Raw genomic sequence first — 21768 nt, 5'->3', positions numbered from 1 at the left:
GGGGACAGACTCCAGCTCACTGCTCTGTCCCTGGTATGCTGGTCCTTGTATAATGGGGGATGGGAGTCCATGGAGATCACTAGAGAAATGTAGAAATGTTAAAACTGGTAGAGTTCCTGTTGTAGCTCTGCAGGTTAAGAACCCGACTAGTATCCATGAGGATGCGGGTTCGATCCCTGGCCTCACTCAGTGGGTTAAGGATCTGGCATTGCTGTGGCTGTGGTGTAAGCCAGCAGCTGGTGCTCCAACTCGACCCCTCACCTGGGAACTTCCCTATGCTGCAGGTGCCGTCCTAAAAAAACAAAAAAAAGTCAAAACTGGTGACTCTCAGAAAAGGTGAGTGTGACCTCGTCCATGGCTATTTGTATATTCTGCAGAGATTGTCACAGACTGGGAATTGACACCTGTTTCCTTCCATGAAGCAGACAACGTATGTTTTGCATTTGACTCATAACAGGCACTGTCCATGTATCTGGGTGGAGCTCCTGCTGGCCCAGCAGGTACTGGCAAAACTGAGACCACCAAGGACCTGGCCAAAGCCTTGGGCTTGCTCTGTGTTGTGACCAACTGTGGCGAAGGCATGGATTACAAAGTAAGGCTCTGGCATCACTTCCCGTTCTATCTTCTTAGGCAGAGAGCTAAAAGTGGGACATGGTAGGAAGGCACTTCGCCTCATACGCTTCCATGAAATGACACAGGGACAGATGGAGAACTATGGTAGGAAGGCCTTCACCATCCCAGTCTCAGAACTTGGGTGTATCTCTTTGTTACCAGCATGGAGAGCAAAAGTCCAAACTAAATGCCCACCAGAGTCAGGTAGATAATGTAAGTGAGTGAAGCAGCAAGCAGAGACAATAGAGAGTGTTGGGGACTGTGGCTAACTGAAGAGCAAAGCTCCATCTAAAGGGGGAGCCACTGTTCAGCTTAGGGCAATTGTTACACTTGGAAAAGAGGACCCAGTATTGCTGGATTTTCCAGCATCTCAAGAGAAGCCAGAAATCTGAGTTTTAACTTAAAACCTTGAATTTATGAAATCCTGTGAGTGGGAGCTGGCCCATCGGGGGCCTTGAAAGTCTTGTCAGGAAGATCGATTGGTGGGGTGGCTGGCTGACCACTCCTGTGCCAATCTGATAATCCTCATTTCCCTTTACTTTAGAAAATTGTATCCATAAATGGACTGCTTGCAGTGTTAAAGATGAAAATTGCCCTTGTCCTGACATTTCTGTCGTCCTAGGCTGTTGGGAAGATTTTCTCGGGCCTTGCTCAATGTGGGGCTTGGGGCTGCTTTGACGAGTTTAATCGCATAGATGCCTCTGTGCTCTCAGTCATCTCATCTCAGATTCAGACGATCCGAAATGCTCTGATCCATCAGCTGACCACGTTCCAGGTGAGGATAAGTGTGAAGCCCACCAGGATGGGAACATGTGGCGTTTCCTCTAAACATCAGATGGTGGGGAGTTTCCATTATGCTCAGCAGGTTAAGAACCTGACTAGTATCCATGAGGATGCAGGTTCGATCCCTTGCCTCGCTCAGTGGGTTAAGGATCCGGTGTTGCCACGAGCTGTGGTGTAGTCGCAGATGCAGCTCAGCTCTAGCATTGCTGTGGCTGTGGTGTAGGCTGGCAGCTTCAGCTCTGAGTCAACCCCTAGCCACGTCTATATGCCACAGGTGTGGCCTTAAAGAGAAAAAATATATTTTTTTTCTGTTTTCAGATGATTTGCCTGACTTTTACTTTCAAAATGGAGATAATTGGGTTTCCTCATATTATCAGTATCTCTTATTTTATTTATTTTTGACTGAATTTATGGCATATGGAAGTTCCTGGGCCAGGCATTGAACACATGCCCAGTTATGGCCTGTACCACAGCTGGGCCACAAGGGCACTTCCTATCAGCCTCTTTTAAAAATTAAAAATAATTTTTTTAGAGCAATTGATTTTAAATACTTTTCTTTCTCTCCTTCCTTCCTTGCCTCTGTTCCACCTTCCTTCCTCCTTCCTATGGTGTGTAGCAGCTTAATGTGGGATCTCAGTTCCCATACCAGGGACTGAACCCAGGAGCAGCAGTGAAAGTGCCTAATGCTAACCTCTAGACCACCAGGGAACTCCCTCATTATCTTTGATGATTAAAAATTGTGGTATTTTAGGAACTTCAAAATAATTCCAGACATGTGACTAATAGTTATAGATTCGTAGGGCATTGCACACAAGTAAGTGAAGTATAAGACCCCCTTTCAAGGTCAAGGTCAAAAAAAATATTCCTAGCAATTTCCCAAACTTGAGAAAAAATTGCCTTTAAAAAAAAAATCAATGATCCTTTCAGTCAAAATGTCTTCAGTAGAAATTTTCATCACAGTGAACAAGAAATGTTGCGTTCCTTCCTGGTAAAGCTAGGGAATTATAATGAGCAAGGTCGTTAAGGTTGTCATTCAAGTGGAAAGGCAAATTAAAAAATTTTTTTGAGAATTTACTAATCTCTCCCCATCCAGCAATACATTTGTAGACTCAAATCTGAGAAGTCTGTGTTAATACATCAGGTTAAACTGGATCAGAATTTGGAGAAACATGACTTTATGTCATTTTGGCAGCCAAGAGCGAGTTCTCTGTCAACAGGGACCAGAGTGGCTAGCCTTTTTCCCACACAGGGTCCTTCTGGTCCCAACTTGCTCTTTTGTTCCTCAGACCACTGTCCTTGTCCCTATGTGCCCTGCACTCTTATTACTTCATGTCATTTGCTGCAGAGACATACCCGGCCTTGGGACATCATACACATCCCTATCTGCCTGGAATTGTCCTTTCTTCTCCTTTACCTGGAAACTCCTGTGCATCCTCCAAGGCCCTCCAGAGCCTCATTGGGAAGTTCAGGACCCAAGTTCGGCTTGGGTTGGTGAGGATTACACTGAGGGCACCTCTGCAGCCCTGACATCCTACCTTCTTTCTCCCTGGACCTCAGTGTGGCTCATGATCAAGAGATTATGTAAACTGGATACTCTTAGACATTTGAGGTTGCTGGTAAATGTTCTGGATGGATTTCCATTACTTAGTTCTTCTGAAACATTTTAGGGCTGAGCTATTGCCACGGAAGGCACATTGAACCTGCAATGAATTTGGGTTTCTAGAAGCAGTGTTTTCAAGAGCAGTCCTGTCCGTCATCTCTAGAGGGTGATCTGGGACCCAGGTGGAATATTGAGGAGTGGGTAAGGGAGGTCTCCCTGCAAGTTTGGGGTGGAGACTGTGGCCTCCAAATATGTTATTAATTAGTCTTTTTTTATTACATACTATTTTCTTTTTCTTTTTTTTTTTTGCTTTTTAGGGCCACACCCACGGCATATGGATGTTCCCAGGCTAGGAGTCTAATTGGAGCTGTTGCTGCCGGCCAACAACACAGCCTCAACCATGCCAGATCCGAGCCGCGTCTGCAACCTACACCACAGCTCATGGCAACGCCAGATCCTTAACCCACTGAGCGAGGCTAGGGAGTGGACCGGCATCCTCAAGGATACTAGTCGGGTTTGTAACCTGCTGAGTCACAACGGGAACTCCCTATTATATACTATTAATTAACATCCGTGTTATTAAAAATATTCATTTATTTAGTTAAAAAAAAGATAGCAGCCTTCATTTGAGGGAGTATCAGCTGTCTGCTGGGCTGCCCTCTTGTCACTGAGGTAGATGGTGCCTCATAAAAATAAAAAAATTATAGTTCCTGGAGTTACTTTTGTGGCTCAGTGGATTAAGAAGCCAGCTAGTATCCATGAGGATGCAGGTTTGATCCCTGGCCTCATTCAGTGGTTTAAGGTTCCGGTGTTGTTGTGGCTTTGGCTGTGGCTGTGGCCAGCAGCTGTAGCTCCGATTCAGCCCCTAGCCTGGGAACGTCCATATGCCATAGATGCAGCCCTAAAAAAAAAAGAGAAAAAAAAATTATAGTTCCTGAGCAATCAGCTAGACATCTGATGTCAGATTCTCTGCAAATGGGGCTGGGGATCCCCATTTTAAACATGCCCTTGAGTTCTCATCATGCAAAATAAAGATTGAGAATAACCACTTGGAAATATTAACGAAAAAAATTTCTGTCTTCTGTCTAGCTGGTGGACCATTAAAAGAAATAAAATAGGAGTTCCCATCATGGCTCAGTGGAAATGAATCTGACTAGCATCCATGAGGACACAGGTGTGATCCCTGGGTTAAGGATCCAGTATTGCCGTGAGCAGTGGTGTAGGTCACAGATGCGGCTTGGATCTGGCGTTGCTGTGGCTGTGGTGTAAGCCAGCAGCTGCAGCTCCGATTCAACCACTAGCCTGGGAACCTCCATATGCCATGGGGGCAGTCCTAAAAAGACCAAAAAAAAAGAAAGAAAATAGTAAAATCTTAGTAGGAGGGAAAGTTAAGACAGTTGAAATTCGCCTATAGGCTAAAGAGACTCAAAATGGAGAGATTTCTGCCCTTGGTTGGTACATGAAGCACCTAGAGGACAAAGGCTGGTTTCTCGAAGATGTGAGCTGAGGTTCTGAAGGAAGGGTCCATGTGACATCCAGGCCGCCAGACCAACACGAAGGTGGAAATGGGGAGGGAAGTGACAACCAACACGAATGAAGGTCCACTTTGTGGGAAGCAGCGGGGCGGGGGCTCTGGAATATGTTGTCTCGTTTAATTGCCACAACCTTGCAGAAAAGCAAACTGAGACGCAGAGAGGGTAAATGACCTGTGGCGAGGGGGGCCCACAGCGCCTTGAATCAACCCCAGGCCGCACACTTTCCCAACATCAGCCTTCTCAGGTCCACAGACCCTTGATTAGGATCAGAGTTTGGGGGTCGGCTGAGCCTTGCCCCCCAGAACACTCAGGCGAGAAGCATGAAGACGCTGCATTTATCACAGGGAACAGGGAAGAGATGGGTAGTGTCTGCTTCGTAGGCACATGGCTCCCGAGCCTCCTTCCTCCTGGATGGGCTGGCCAGCAGCATAACCCCTCCTTCCTTTCTCTTTGTCCTCTAGTTTGAAGGGCAGGAGATCTCCCTGGATTCAAGAATGGGCATCTTTATCACCATGAACCCCGGCTACGCAGGCCGCACAGAGCTGCCCGAGTCAGTGAAGGCCCTCTTTCGGCCCGTGGTGGTGATCGTGCCGGACCTGCAGCAGATCTGTGAGATCATGCTGTTCTCCGAGGGCTTCCTCTGGGCCAAAGTGAGCACCCCCCCAACTCTGCACCCCCCCAGCCCTGCACTCCACCTGGATCTGCTCTCAGACAGGGGTCTGGGAGGTTTTTGTTCTGTGGGGCTTTTTAAATTGTTCTGCTTCGTCTCTCCTTCCCTTTCTCTCTTCATCAAATTCCAATTTTTTGGGAGTTCCAGGCTGGCTCAGCAGGTTAAGGACCTGGTGTTGTCACTGCTGTGGCTCGGGTTGCTGCAGTTTGAGTTTGATCCCTAGTCTAGGAACTTCTGCATGCCACGGGCTTAGCCGAAAAAAAATCATACCTTTTATTTCTTCCCCCCACCCTTTTTTTTTTTTTTTTTTTTTTTTTTTTTTTTTTTTGCTTTTTAGGGCTGCACACGAGACATACAGAAGTTTCCAGGCTAGGGGTTGAATCAGAGCTGTAGCTGCTGGCCTACACCACAGCCACAGCAAGGTGGGATCTCAGTCACGTCTGTGACCTACACCACAGCTCATGGCAACGTCGGATCCTTAACCCACTAAGTGAGGCCAGGAATCGAACCTGCATCGTCATGGATACAAGTTGGGCTCATAACCCACTGAGCCACAATGGGAACTCCTTATCTTTTATTATTTCTACATCACTTGACCCACAAGAGGTGGCAAGAATAGGACAGAGAGTTGCAGTGCCCCTTCTCCCAGCTTCCTGCAGTGATAAAATCAAAACCAGGAAACTGGAGTTCCTGTTGTGGCTCAGTTAAGAACTTGACATTGTCTCTGTGAGGATATAGGTTCAATCCCTGGCCTCAGTTAGTGGGCTAAGCACCCGACATTGCCACAAGCTGCAGTGTAGGTCACAGAGGTGACTTGGATCCTGCATTGCTGTGGCTGTGGTGTAGGCCAGCAGCTGCAGCTCTAATTAGATTCCTGCCTGGGAACTTCCATATGTTACTGGTGCAGCCCTAAAACAAAACACACAAAGCAAAAACACGGAGGACCCATCTTGCTATTTGTTAGAGGCAAGATTTGCTTGTTTATGGAGCACTTTCATCTAAACATCTTTATGTCATCTACTGTCTTTTCTTTGTGTCATGATGTTCTGGTGCTTTCAGGGCATTTTCTTCATTTATTTTTCATTACCTTTTATCACCAAAGACTCTGGCCAAAAAGATGACCGTTCTGTACAAGCTGGCCCGGGAACAGCTCTCAAAGCAGCATCATTATGATTTTGGCCTCCGAGCCCTGAAATCAGTGTTGGTGATGGCTGGTGAGCTGAAGAGAGGTTCTCCTGAACTGAGGGAGGTAGGGGCCACGTGCATGAAGTTCTGTGGGTTTTCATTTGGTTCTCGTGTATTTGATCAATGCTGGGCTGGAGGTGATGGGGAGCAGAGTTCTCAAGGGAAAGGTTTTATTCTTAGCTGTCACTTTACTGAGGTGTCTGACCTTCGTTTGGGCTCTTATTCATTATATTATTTTCTTCTACCTTGGCGTGTTACCATAAGGTCCAGTTCAAGATCTTCGTGGCACCAACATTTGTGATGCTTCAGTGATAATAATCAATCTACGATTGCAGGATGGTGGGGTGGAGGGGGTGGGCGTAAACGAAATTCTTGAGGAAGCATGAATATCCGTTTTTCCCTCCTTGCAATAAAAGCCAGAGAGGCAGTCATGTTTCTTTCACACAGGACTTACTCCTTCCTAAAGAGTTCAGTCTGTGCCGCATTGTGGGCAGCAGGCTTGTGTGTTTCCCTCGAGAATGTGCTTGCAGTGCTTTATGTTTCATATTTAGTGTAAGATTTCATTTTTTATTTCATAAGAGGATTTCTAGACTAGCCCTGGGGGCTTTTGGAAACATCTTTGAAGACACCCCTGTTTTATTCCATCCAGGACGTGGTGCTAATGAGGGCCCTTCGAGACATGAATCTACCCAAGTTCGTGTTTGAGGACGTCCCTCTTTTCCTTGGCCTAATTTCCGACCTGTTTCCCGGACTAGACTGCCCACGGGTTCGCTACCCGGATTTCAATGATGCTGTAGAACAGGTGCTCCAGGAAAATGGCTACGTCATCTTACCTGTCCAGGTAAAATGGTGCTGAAGATGAGACGTCACTGACATTTTCTGGGTCCTTGCCTTTTTTTTTTTTTTTTCATTTAAAAATAATTGTGGACATTCCTGCTGTGGCACATTGGGTTAAGGTTCCAGCATTGCTATGGCTGTGGCATAGGTCTCAGCTGTACCTTGGGTTCGATCCCTGGCCTGGGAACTTCCATATGCTGGCCATAAAAAACTTCTGTGGTGCAGCCATTAAAAAAAATAATTGTGTGGGTGTTTCCATCGTGGCACCGAGGAAATGAATCCCACTAGTCTCCATGAGGATGCAGGTTCAATCTCTGGCCTTGCTCAAGTGGGTCAGGGATCTGGCATTGCAGTGAGTTATGGTGTAAGGTCAAAGACTTGGCTTGGATCCAGCATTGCTGTGGCTGTGGTGTAGGCTTGCAGTTACAGCTCCAATTTGAACCCTAGCCTGGGATCTTCTATATGCTGCAAAAAAAAAAAAAAAAGAAAAAAAAATTGTGGTAAAATACGTGTAACATTTACCACCTTAACCATTTCTCACTCCCTCATTTTTTAAATTGTGGTAAAATCCATATAATAGAACTCTTACCATCTGATCCATTTTTAGTAGAGTTTAGCAGTGTTAAGTATATTCCTATTATTGTGCAAGATCTCCAGAACTTTTGCATCTTGCAAAACTGAAACTCTGTCCCCATTAAACAGTAACTCCCCATCCCCCCTCCCTCAGCCCCTGGTAACCACTCCTCTACTTTGTCTCTATGAATTTGACTCCTCTGGGGACTTCATATGAGTGGAATTGTACAGTGTTTGTCCTTTTTGTTTGTGGCTTGTTTTGCTCAGCAGTGTCCTGAAGGTTTGTCCGTGTTGTAGCGTATGTCAGAATTCCCTTCCTTTTTAAAAACTAACTTTTATGTTATATCAGAATATAGTTGACTTACCATGTGTTAGTTTCAGGTGTACAGCAAAGTGAATTGGTTATAGTCACTGATTATTTTTCAGATTCTTTTTCAGCTTCTTTTCCTATATAGGTTATTACAGACTACTGAGTAGAGTTCCCTGTGCTCTACAGCAGGTCCTTGGTGATTATCTATTTTACATATAGTCGTGTGTATCTGTTAATCTCAAACTCCCAATCCATGCTGCTCCTTGACATTTCCCCTTTGGTAACCGTAAGTTTGTTTTCTAAGTCTGTGCATAGTCTGTTTCTGTTTTGTAAATAAGTTCATTTGTATCTTTTAAAATTTTTATTTATTTATTTATGCTTTTATTTATTTATTTACTTACTTACTTTAGGGCTGCACCTGAGGCATAAGGAGATTCCCTGGCTAGGGGTCAAATCAGAGCTGCAGCCGCCATCCTACACCACAGCTACAGCAATGCAGGATCCAGAGCCACGTCATGCCACATCATGGCAGCTCTGGATCCTTAACCCACTGAGTGAGGCCAGGGATCAAACCCACAACTTCATGGTTCCTAGTTGGATTCATTTCTGCTGTGCCACAATGGAAACACCTGTATCTTTTTTTTCATATTCCACATATAAGTGATATTATATGGTATTTGTCTTTCTCTGTCTGATTTACTTCACTTAGTATGATCATCCCTAGGCCCAGCCATGTGGCAGAATTCCCTTCCTTTTTAAGACTGAGTAATATTCCACTGCATGGATACACCACTTTCCAATTGTTTGGCACAATGTGATCAGATAAATTAAGTATTTTGTTTTGGGGCCCAACCATCTGTTGTTCTTTTCCCACCCCACCTTTTCTCCCACTAGGGTCACACTTAAGAGAAAAAAAATTAAATTAGATATTACAGGTAGAACTTTGATCATCTGAAAACTGTGAGGTTGTATATGTTGTCTATAAGCCACATATTATTGCCAAAGTATTCTGTTGAGAATATGAGTGCCAAAGATTCAGTATCAGGGCGGCTGCCTCCACAAGGCCCACCTTGGGGCCCTGGCTACCCAGAGGCCTCAGGCTGGGGCAGCAGACACTGACTACAGATGAGAGCTCTCTGCACCTATCCTGGTCCTGATGGTTTCCACTGGAGGTGGCTGTTTCTTTTTCTTTTTTTTTTCTTTTTAGGGCCGTACCCGCAGCATATGGAAGTTCCCAGGCTATGAGTCAGTTGGAGCTGCAGCTGCTGGCCTATGAGATAGCCACCACAATACCAGATCCAAGCTGTGTCTGCAACCTTCACCATACCTAGCGGCAGTGCTGGATCCTGAGTGAGGCCAGGGATTGAATCCACATCCTCATGTGGTCTAGCCCTACAGTGGAATATTACTCGGCCATGAAAAGAATGAAGCACTGACATGGCTGCACTTACGGATAAACCTTGAAACCATGATGCTAAGTGAAAGAAGCCAGACATCCAGGACAACATACTGCAGGATTCCATTTATATCATTCCATTTGTATGTCGAGAATGGGCAAATCCATGGAGAAAGAAAGTAGATTAGTGGGTGCCGGCGGTGGGGTGGGGATGAGCTTGAGAGACACAACGGGCACAGAGTTTTTTTCTGGGGAGTGGGGTGGGTGATGAAAATATTCTAAAATGGAATGTGGTAATGGTTTTGCAACCTTTTGAACACACTATAAACCATTGAATTGTTGAAACAATTCAGTGGGTAATTTGTAGGGTATGCACAGTCTAGCTCGAGAAAGCTGTTTAAAAAATTTTTTTAAAGATGTGTTTTGACCCAGCCGCCAATGTTTGTTCCACAGGTGGATAAGGTGGTTCAGATGTTTGAGACCATGCTGACCCGCCACACGACGATGGTGGTGGGGCCCACGGGAGGCGGCAAGTCTGTGGTTATTAACGCTCTGTGTCAGGCCCAGACCAAGTGAGTATGGCATCCGTGGGGAGGGCTTGGTCGCCGGGGCAGTTTTGTGGTAAGGTCGGTGGTGGTGTTCTTATTACCTATGCCCAATTTGTTGTCTGATTTCCTGGGAGGTTAAATTTGTTCCAAACACTCTCTTTAAGCCCAGAGTGTCTTGTTACATTACTGAGTTAACTAATACATTTCAGAAGGCAAAAACTGTTATCTTTTTTGTGCATCAGACTGTAAATAGGTTTATTTGTGAGATGAGTATTTCACAAATTATCTTATAAGAATGCTTTGAGGGAGTTCCCATCATGGCACAGCAGAAACGAATCCGACTGGGAACCATGAGGTGGCGGGTTCGATCCCTGGCCTCGCTCAGGGGGTTAAGGATCTGGTGTTGCTCTGAGCTGTGGTGTAGGTCATATCTGTGGCTGTGATATAGGCCGGCAGCTGTAGCTTCGATTTGACCCCTAGCCTGGGAACCTCCATATACCGCAAGTGAGGTGTGGGTGCGGCCCTAAAAAGCAAAAAAAAAAAAAAAAAAAAGGCTTTGGAAATTAAGTTACTGTTTCCTGGCATTCAGATTGCTCCTTTAAAGGCAGTCAGGACCTGCACTGTTATGCAACACTGTTATAGAATCAGTGGCCAAGTGCGTCCCCTACCCAAAGGCCTTATCATTACCAGCCCTGCAGGAGCAGTGCTGTTTGATGGGGAAAAAAAAATCATCTCACACCCTAATACAGAAAATCACAGAGCCCTGTAGGGAATTGATAGCCTTATACTGAAAATGGGTTTTCTGACTTTTTATTTTTCTCCTAAGCAACAACTGCATTCCAGAAAATGTCAATGCCATACTGATAGTCCAGCAAAAATCTAACTCAAGCTTTATAATCTTTGTGACTTAATCATTTCCAGATAGTCTATAAAATCTCATTGAGTAAGTGACTGTCTTTTCTTCTTTTGTTTCTCATGAGTAAACTGGTGGACAAAGGCTTACTGACATCTTTTTCTTTTTCTTTTTTAGGACTGTATCTGCGGCACGTGGAGGTTCCCAGGCTATAGCGAGGCCAAGGCTCAAACCTGTATCCTCATGGATACTAGTCAGATTCATTTCTGCTGTGCCACATCGGGAACTCTGATTTTTTTTTCCCCTTTTTATGACCACACCTGCAGCATATGGAAGTTCCCAGGCTAGGGGTTGAAACAGCTGCGGCCAAGGCCTAAGCCACAGCCACAGCAACACTGGATCCAAGCCACATCTGCAACCTATGCAGCTTGCAGCAACGCTGGATCCTTAACCCACTGAGCAAGGCCAGGGATCCAACCTACATCCTGTGTTGTGTTCTTAACCCTCTGAACCCCAATGGGAACCCCGATTGTTGATTTTAAGAGGGTTATTCCATAGCCACCCTGTAGCTTTTTCTTTAATTCCTTGTTATATAATGTATAGAGCGATCACATACAGATGTGAGTAAATGCATGCCACTATTATTTATTTATTAGTTTGTTATGAACTAGGGTTTGTATGAACTGTAGCTTTCGGGAGATGAATTAATCCCACAGCACTGCAGGAGTTTATAGGCATTATAGTGGGAAATGCCCTGTCTACGTAATTTTTTTATGATGTCAGCAACATAGAGCAGATGTCCTCTGTCAATACGAGGGACTGAACATCGAGTTCAAAGGTTTTATGTCATCCTGATGTCTGTTATTTCCTCTACCCTAGGCTAATTGTGACCTCTTTACATAAATATGCTGTATGCATGTATGTGTAAATATATGATGAAATATACATGGTTAGCGTCTGTTGCCCTCAGAAGTCAAAGCAGAGTTATCAGTTCAGACCTCAATTATGTCGGGGCCACGATTCCGGGGAAAGGTGGTTCCCTTGCGTTTAGTATAAGCCATTAACAAGGAGTGGGAAGCCCAGTGCAGAATTTGCATGAATCACATTTTAAATTTTGGCTTGGATCCAAAACATCAAATCCCCAACATGGGTGGCCTAGGTTGTTCTCTTAGTGTGTTTAGTCTGCCTGAGCCACGGCTGAAGCCTCTTCTTTGATTTAGGCTCGGGCTGGTGACCAAGTTGTATGTCCTGAACCCCAAGGCTATGAGTGTCATAGAGCTCTATGGCATCCTGGACCCCACCACCCGAGACTGGACAGATGGGGTGCTGTCCAACATCTTCAGGGAGATCAATAAGCCGACGGATAAGAAGGAGCGAAAGTGAGTTTTTTTGTTTTGTTTTGTTTTTTGTTTTTTGCCTTTTCTAGGGCCACGCCCGTGGCATATGGAGGTTCCCAGGCTAGGAGTCCAATCGGAGCTGTTGCCACTGACCTACACCACAGTCACAGCAATGCGGGATCCGAGCCACCTCAGCAACCTACACCACAGCTCACAGCAACACTGGGTCCTTAACCCACTGAGCAAGGCCGGGGATCGAACCCGCAACCTCATGGTTCCTAGTGGGATTTGTTAACCACTGAGTCATGATGGGAACTCCGAAAGTGAGTATTTTTGTAAGGAATGCAGAGCCTGGGTTGACTCATCATGAAATCAGCTAAACCTCACGAATAAACAAAGGATGTGTAGTAGTGTAGTTTCATGCTTGGAGACAAACACACTTACAGTCAGATGCTGGAGGCTCTCTTCACAAAGGACCTGGTGCTGTTTATGTGTTATCTCAGTCACCTCGACTGCAGCAGGCCCCGCTGACCTTGGAAGAAGCTGAGGTCCAGGGAAGGGAAGGGAAGAACTCGTCCCGGAGGCCAGGGATTTGAACTTGTGGTGACTGAATCCAAGCCCTCAAACCCAGCCACCACACCAGGAAATCCAGGATGATTCCATCAAGGTCCTTAACTTAATTATATCTACAAAGACCTTTTTTTCCAAATAAGGTCACACTCACTCACACTCAAAGTTCAGGGTAGAACTATTTTTTTTGGGAGGCCACCATGCAATCCACTACACATGGGTATATGAAATACTTACCTTTTAACTTTACCATAAGAGAATTAGGTTTACCTCAAAACCAGCAACTGATGCTCCGTCTCAGATTTAAGAAAAGAATGAGATGGACTGTGGCATTTTCTCTTTTCAGTGGGCAGCAACTTCCCAGGCAGGAAGGCAGGTCTGTACTGTCAGACCTCCCCATTTGCCAGAGAAGCAAGAAATCCAGATTGTTGTGAAATTTCCTGATTCTTAAATGTTGGTAACTAACTCAAATAGTTTATATAACTCAAACAGTTTATATATACACATACATATACATACATATGTATATATATACACATACATATACATACATATGTATATATATACACATACATATACATACATATGTATATATATACACATACATATACATACACATATATAGTAACCTATATAAATATAATAAATGATATTGTGTTATTGGGTCACATCTCTGGAGGATGCTCTGTCTCAGGTTTTGGTTAGAACACCCTGGGGAAAGGCATTCAACACAAATGGGAAGGTTACACCAAGTTCACAACAAGAGGCTTACTAGGACTCATGGCTCACTTTTCTCCTGTTGCCACAGGTATATTTTATTTGATGGTGATGTGGATGCTCTGTGGGTGGAGAACATGAACTCGGTGATGGATGACAACAAGCTCTTGACTTTGGCCAATGGAGAGCGTATTCGACTTCAAGCACACTGTGCTCTGCTCTTTGAGGCAAGTAGTGATGAAAAGTAATTTGGAACATGTCTTTCTTTTCATTAACATTTTTCTTTAAGAGCCTTACCCGTGACACATGGTGGTTCCCCGGCTAGAGGTTGAATCGGAGCTGTAGCCGCTGGCCTATGCAGAGCCACAGCAATGCTAGATCTGAGCCACACCTCGGACCTACATCACAACTCACAGCAATGCCAGATCCTTAACCCACTGAGCGAAGCCAGGGATTGAACCTGTTTTCTCATGGATACTCGTCAGATTCGTTTGTGCCGAGCCACAATGGGAACTCCATTTCAAATGCTTATTAAAGTTGTTATAAATGTAGATGACTAAGGAAAACTCAAACAATGCAGACGAATTTATGATAAGGACAACTTTTTGTTCTCTACCTATTCCTTCATCCCTTCTCATTGTATCCCAGAAGTAACTACTTTTCACTCTTGAGTTGTTTCTTCTGATGGTTTCCCTAGTATCTATAAATATTGCACTTTGCATGCTATTTCTTCCTTTATTTAGTTCATACATTCTCTATTGACTGGCTGCTAGGAAACTAAGGGCTCATTATTTATTTATTTGTTTGTTTATTTTTTAGGGCCATACCTGAATCATATGGAAGTTCCCAGGCTAAGGGTAGAATCGGAGCTGCAGCTGCTGGCCTACCCCACTGCCACAGCGACACAGGATCTGAGCCACATTTGTGACCTACACCACAGCTTGCAGCAATGCCAGATCCTTAACCTGCTTCAATGGGGCCAGGGATTGAACCCTCATCCTCATGGATACTAGATGGGTTCATTTCTACTGAGCCCCAACAGGAACTCTGAGGGTTCATCTTTTATACCATCTGCCCACCTCCCCTCCTCAGAATGCTATATCACTCAGTCACTTCAACCAGTAAGCATATGTACATCACTATGAAAAAGGAAATATTTACTGTAGAGCCAGCTAGTATATTGTGATATACTTGCTAGTGAAGCAAGAAATCCAGGCACTGTAATACATTTACTTTCTTTTAGAGCTATTTTTTCTTGTCTGGAGTTTGTAGTTGCCTTTCATTTTCTCTTGCACTATTTGCTTTATCTTCATTTGTTTTTTCAAACTTTCTATCATATCCTCCAAACATTTTTCATAGTTGTGGTCCTGAGACTTAGCTTAATATTGCCATTCCTAACTTGGCGTGCAAAATTGTTCACTGGATGAGTATTTGTACATAGCATTATCTTTTTTTTTAGGGCCGCACCTATGGCATATGGAGGTTCCCAGGCTAGGGGCTGAATCAAAGCTACAGCTGCCGGCTTACGCTACAGCCACAGCAATGCAGGATCTCAGCCGCATCTGTGACCTACACTGCAGCTCACAGCAACGCTGGGTCCTTAACCCACTGAGTGAGGCCAGGATCAAACCTGCAACCTCATGTGGGTTACTAATCGGATTCGTTTCGGCTGTGCCACAATGGGAACTCCCTCATTATCTTATTGGCTGACAGCACAGTGTCTTTTTTTCAAATAAAGAGAGACAGGTGTGTTAATATTGCTGGTTTAGATGCATACTTATTGTTTCATATCATCTGACTTCAATTATGTTTAAAAACTTAGGAAAAAAGACTAAGATAATAAAGAAAAAAACACTTCAAAACAGTGTTTGTTTCTTGGTGGTAGTAGTTTGGATAACTTATTTTCTTCTTTATGCTTTAAAATTTTTGCCAGATATTCTATAGCATGTTAATTTTCACATTAATTTTACGGTAAAGAAAGCTAAAAAGTGCTACATCAGAGATGCATAATCTTCCGATGACAAACCCAGGTGTTCAATTAGAAGCCTCATCATCTGGATATGACTTGGGTTTTATGCAGTTATAAAAAATTCGTACAAGCAAGGGCTTTTAAACATGTATTCTAATTGCTTATAGTGGTAGGAAACACTAATTTTGATTATTTCTCCAGGTTGGAGATTTACAGTATGCCTCCCCTGCGACTGTGTCTCGATGTGGAATGGTTTTTGTGGATCCTAAAAACTTGAAATATCAACCATACTGGAAAAAATGGGTTAATCAAATACAAAACAAGGTGAACGTTATTTCCAAAATGACTTAAAGTGACTAGTATTGGTGGCTAGTTGGATAAGCCTAACTCAGAGGGATGTTTGTAGTTGAAGGCCAGGACCTTGACCTTGACCTGCCCATGATCTTCTCGAACACTTAATGTTCTAATACAGTAAGTTCTAGGTTGGATGAAAACATGGAAGACACGCTTATTAGATTTCCAGACAATTCACAGCTGGTGGGATAGGTAGTGATTTTGTTAGTCTAGACCAGAAGTTGACACATTTTTTTCTATGAAGGGGTAGAAAGCAAATACCTTAGGCTTTGTGGGTCCTATGGTTTCTTTTGCAGCTACTCCAGCCTGCTATTGTGGTGTGAAAGTAGGGACAGTACATGAATGGGCACAACTACGTACCAATAAAACTTCCTTTACAAAAACAGGTGTAGGGCCAGATTCGGCTTATGGGTTGACAACCCCTTCTCCAGCCAAGCCCAGCATTTGAGAGGCTTGTCTCCAGGAGGTACCCAGCTCCTCCTGTTTTGCTCAGTTGGATGAATGCACTGTGCAAAGGAGTTAGTTTGTCCTGGAATTGAGATCCAATGGTTTCCGTTGACCTCAAACCCTGTGATGAGTCACATGGCTGCATTGTCTTAATGATCAACCTCACTGAAAAGTGCAGATAGATGTGACAGTCACCGGAGAGTTGTGGCTTGACGACACGCAGGACACCATGACCACATTCTCAAAGGGACACAGGATGTGTCTCTAGAAGGATCACTAGGCTGATGGTGAATTGGAAACCAGGACATAATTACCCCAGAGAAAGGAAGTGCAAGGGAAACATGATAGGACCACTTGAAGCCCACTGCCATGTGGGGAAGGACCATCCACCCATCCCTGGTGGTCATCAGTGCCTTGGTAGGGAGACGGACCTTCTACTGCTTTGCACTCTTTGCTGGGTGACTGAAGCCATATCACTTGAGCTCTAAGACAATCAGTCCTTTTTCTGTCAAATGGAACCTTTTCTTTTTTTGGCTGTACCCATGGCATGTGGAAGTTCCTGGGCCAGGGATTGAACTCCGTATGTGGCAGGGCAGCCCCAACAGGCACTTTTATTTTATTTTATTTGTTTGGCTGCCCCACTGCACATGGAGTTCCTGGGCCAGGGGTCAGATCTGAGCTGTAATTTTGACCTACACCACTGCTGCAGCAATGCCAGATCCTTTAACCCACTGTGCCGGGCTGGGGAGCAAACCTGTGTCCTGGTGCTGCAGAGATGCCTCCGATCCCATTGTACCACAGCAGGAACACCAATATAAGGCACTTGTAAAAGAGTTTACTCACCTGCCGAATTTATCATTCATCAGAAAATGTTTCTCACCCCCTGTCTTCTTTTTTTTTTTTTTTTTTTTTTTTTTTAACAAGAAAAGCTTTCCACTAACTTTCTTTTATTTATTTTTATTTTTTAGTCTTTTTTTGCCATTTCTTGGGCCGCTCCTGCAGCATCTGGAAGTTTCCGGGCTAGGGGTCGAATTGGAGCTATAGCCTCCAGCCTACACCACAGCCACAGCAACATGGGATCCGAACTATGTCTGCGACCTACACCACAGCTCACGGCAATGCTGGATCCTTAGCTCACTGAGCAAGGTCAGGGATTGAACCCGCAACCTCATGGTTCCTAGTCGGATTCATTAACCACTGAGCCACGACGGGAACTCCCCTAACTTCCTTTTAAATAAAGGAACACTTGAACATGCATTCTCTGTTATAGGTGGAGCAAGGTGACTTGCAGAGACTATTTGAGAAATATGTGCCCTATCTCATTGATATGATAGTGGAAGGAATCGTGGATGGAAGACAAGGAGAGAAGCTGAAGACAATCGTTCCTCAGACAGACCTAAATATGGTAAGAAATGATCATTGTTAGCAGAAAGGAATTCTTCCCTAAAGATGGACCCACAGTGGGCTTTCAAGGGAAGCAAAGATGCCAAATGGGGAAGCTCTAATATTGCCAATACTGATAAGAAGGACATCCTGCTTCCTTTTGTGACCCAGTGCAAGACAAGGTATGGGGACTCCATCTGTCCAAACCAATATGGCGGGTCTTACAGTTCCCATCACTCTGAGAGCCCAGGATTTCTGACCAGAACTGACCCTGGTGGGGATGTCTGTGGAATACATGGCCTGAGCCAGGGTTTTTCCTGTGAACCAGGTAACCCAGTTAACCAAGATGCTGGATGCATTACTAGAAGGAGAAATTGAGGACCCTGATCTTCTGGAGAGCTACTTCTTAGAGGCTCTGTACTGTTCTCTGGGCGCCTCCCTCCTCGAGGATGGAAGGGCTAAATTTGACGAATGTATTAAACGTATTGCTTCTTTGCCCACTGCTGATACGGATGGAGTTTGGGCCAGTCCCGGGGAACTGCCAGGTAGGTACCAAATATAACCTGTTTTCCTGCTCAGAATGCTTTTGAGAAGGACATGGCCTTGCTTTTCCATATGTATGCTTATATGGGTTTTCCAGGTTATTTGCTTCTGGAGAGAAACGTGCCATGGTTAGAGCACCTGGTGGTACCGTCAGGAGGTCAGATGCATGAATTGCTATAGCAGAAGCCCAGCTTCTTTGGGTGGCCTTTTAAAAAAGAGATTACTATTAAAGTACAGTTGATGTACAATGTTATGCTAGTTTCTCCTGTACAGCAAAGTGACTTATTTATACATGTATATACATTATTTTTTGGATATCCCTTTCCATTACAATTTATCCCAGGCAATTGGATAGAGTTCCCTGTGCTGTGCAGCAGGGCCCCATTGCTTATCCATTCTAAATGGAATAGTTTGCATCTCCTAACCCCAGACTATGAGTCTGTGTCTGTTCTGTAGATTGGTTCATTTGTGCCATATTTTAGATTCCACAGATAAACGATATCATATGATACTTGTCTTTCTCTTTCCAACTTAACTTGCCTTAGTATAATAATCTTTAGTTGCATCCATGTTGCTTAAAATGGGATTATTTTATTCTTTTTATGGCTGAGTAGTATTCCAATGTGTGTATGTACCGCATCTTCTTAATCTGTTCATTCGTGGATGGACATTTAGGTTATTTCCAAGTCTTGGCTATTGTAAATAGTGCTGCTATGAACATAAGGGTGCATGTATCTTTTTGAATTGTTGTTTTGTCTGGGTATATGCCCAGGAGTGGGATTGCTGGAGCATCTGGTAATTCTATTTTAGTTTTCTGAGGAACCACTATACTGTTTTCCATAGTGGTTGCACCAGTTTACATTCCCACCAACAGTGTAGGAGGGGGTCCCTTTTCTCCACACCCTCTCCAGCATTTGTTATTTGTAGACTTTAATGGAGGGCCATTCTGATCAATGTGAGGTGCTCCCTCACTGTAATTTTGATTTCCTGGATGGCCTTATTTTTTTTTTTTTTTTGTCTTTTTATGGAAGTTCCTAGGCTAGGGGTCGAATCAGTGCTATAGCCACCAGCCTTTGCCACAGCCATAGCAATGCCAGATCCAAGCCTCATCTGCCACCTACACCTCAGCTCATGGCAATGCTGGATCCTTAACCCACAGAGCAAGGCCAGGGGTTGAATCCTCATGGATACTAGTCAGGTTCATTACTGCTGAGCCACAGTGGGAACTCCCTGTATGGCCTTCTTTGATGGGTTGAAACTTTTCTCCCTCTAGCTTGGTCACTTGCTCCCTTCACTGTGTTTAAACTCTTTAAAATTTTCACATTGTCCATGTCTTTGAACTTCTTCGGGATTCTCTCTTTTTTTGGAACCATCTCTCTAAAGTTCCACAACTTAATTCATCTGCTATATTCCTGAGTTTTTTGCACTGTAGACAATCACCTGTGTATCTGTAGATCATTCATGTGAGAAATCATTATATTAAGGTTTACATTTTTTTTTTTTTGGTCTTTTTGCCTTTTCTAGGGCCACTCCTGTGGCATATGGAGGTTCCTAGGCTAGGGGTCTAATCAGAGCTGTAGCCGCCGGTCTAGGCCAGAACCACAGCAACAGGATCCGAGCCACGTCTGAGATCTAAACCACAGCTCACAGCAATGCCAGATCATTAACCCACTGAGCAAGGCCAGGGGTCGAACCTGCAACCTTATGGTTCCTAGTTGGATTCGTTAACCACTGCGCCACAATGGGAACTCCTAAGGTTTAAATTTTTGCATGAAAAATATGCATCCTCAAAGCACCATCTATGGTGAAAATGTTGCATTCTCCAAGAACTATAGGTAACACCAGGATCCTTCTTTGTCCATCTCTTAGTGACGTTTAAATATGGCTCAGCAGGGAGACCTAAGTTGTGTTCTGTAATCATTACCTGGGCTGTTCTTTTTAAAGCTCAAAGTAAAATGATTGCAGGTCTTTCTCATGGACAGATATTGAGCAAATAAAAGATGTTTTACAAGTCCCTGCTCTTTTGGGTGTTAGTTTGCTTGCACTTTCTCAGGATCTCGAGTCTCCTTTGAGGGGGCTGCTTCCCAGCTCTGCCCAGCATGCTGGCTGAATGCTGCTGCTGCCGTCTGTAATCCCCTCATGCAGAGACGATGCTGCTCCTGGTCTGGTCTTTCTCCCCCAGTTTGCCCTCATTGTGGGGACTTGAATGGCCCTGTAGACAACCCACTTCCAGATGCCTACTGTACGAAGCTGTAGCATCTGGGTCCCTGGACCTCATCCTAACTCACGACACCCTGACACTCTTCTGTCTGCATCTTAAATTCATACTTTCCACTCCCTGCCCAGAGAGCTTCTGTGACTTTGGCACCTGTGTTCCTAGCTGGCCTTGTGGGGACTGTCCCCCACCTTCTATTCTTCCCACCACCTTCTAAACTTTCTGAATTCTTTTCTGTTGCCCAATCACTTCATCTGCTCTTGCCTAAAATCCTCCACTCTCTTGTCTCATTGTCCTTCTGTCAATTCCCTCTGAGAAAACCCAAGCCCCTGTCCAGAGGCCGAGTGATGCTGAGAAAATCACACAGCCACGAAGACCAGTGCCTCCGTAAATTGACTTGAACTCTCCTGCCTGTCTCTACCGGGGCAGGTCATCTCCCTTTTCTCCATATCTCCACCTGGTCTTCTCCCCTATCTCTGCAGATGACCCCTCTTCTTCCTTCAGCGGGAAAAATGGACATTGTCAGATAGGGATTTTTCCAGCTCCCATCTTCTCCCGGCTCCTTTCTCAGAGGGGAGGAGACGCCCTCCCAGCTGAGCTGGAACCCCCCCCCCCCCGTTGTTTGAGGGCGGCCCCTTTCCCTCACCCTCCTCACCCCCATCTTGGGCTCCTGGCTTCACCAGTATTGTCTTTCCGGGATATATTCCATCTGTCCCTCTCCACCAGGCTTGTCCCGTTAGGTCTTAGCTGTGATCTAGGAAAACCTTCCTAAACCGAGCCTCTTCCAGAGCTTGTCTCTCTGCCTCTGCCTTTTAAAGCCACGCATCCTTGCCTTCGGGATGGATTAGCAATGGAATACTGCTCCGTAGCACTGGGAACCCTGTCTAGTCACTGATGATGGAACATGTAATATGAGAAAAAAGAATGTATACATGTAAGTGTAACTGAGTCACCATGATGTACAGTAGAAAAAAATATACACATAAATAAAAGATTAAAAAAAATAAATAAATAAAGCCACCCACCCTGAAGGGTTATCTGGAGCTACTTCCTCTCTCAACCCATTAGTTCTCAACTCCCTGCTCCCCACCTCCCATCCACACAACTAACTGCCGCCAGCCAGCACATGCACTCCCTCCTCGTTGCCCAGTCTGATGGGCTCTTCTGGCCCATGCTTCCCTGACCTTTCTCCATGGTTGGCTGCTTTCTTCCTTCTTGAAATACTCTTCCTCCATCCTGTTCCATCCTGGCCGTGCGGCAGAATCTCCTTGGTCAAGTCCCCTTCCTCTGCTCCTCCCTCCCATCACGATTTGGTCCTGGACCCTCTTTTC

The 21768-nt window shown here is 44.7% G+C and overlaps 1 protein-coding gene across 11 annotated transcripts in view; it reads left to right on the top strand.

The window, feature by feature from the left end:
• The window catches only part of DNAH10 (dynein axonemal heavy chain 10), a 154776-nt gene that overhangs the window by 77605 nt on the left and 55403 nt on the right, over positions 1–21768 (top strand). For all 11 annotated transcript variants that reach the window (XR_002338322.1, XM_021072222.1, XM_021072219.1 and 8 more), the window contains 11 exons: positions 458–592; positions 1235–1387; positions 4992–5180; positions 6303–6449; positions 7035–7226; positions 9955–10073; positions 12123–12281; positions 13618–13753; positions 15697–15819; positions 17567–17701; positions 18008–18224. Coding sequence is in view for 10 of the 11 variants with exons in the window: in XM_021072222.1 (XP_020927881.1) it covers positions 458–592; positions 1235–1387; positions 4992–5180; positions 6303–6449; positions 7035–7226; positions 9955–10073; positions 12123–12281; positions 13618–13753; positions 15697–15819; positions 17567–17701; positions 18008–18224 (1705 nt within the window). In the remaining variant the exon portion in view is untranslated. The remainder of the gene's footprint in view (positions 1–457; positions 593–1234; positions 1388–4991; positions 5181–6302; positions 6450–7034; positions 7227–9954; positions 10074–12122; positions 12282–13617; positions 13754–15696; positions 15820–17566; positions 17702–18007; positions 18225–21768) is intronic.

This window comes from Sus scrofa, chromosome 14, assembly GCF_000003025.6.
Source record: "Sus scrofa isolate TJ Tabasco breed Duroc chromosome 14, Sscrofa11.1, whole genome shotgun sequence".
Classification (NCBI taxonomy): Eukaryota; Metazoa; Chordata; class Mammalia; order Artiodactyla; family Suidae; genus Sus; species Sus scrofa.
This window is presented reverse-complemented; position numbering and strand designations above follow the sequence as displayed.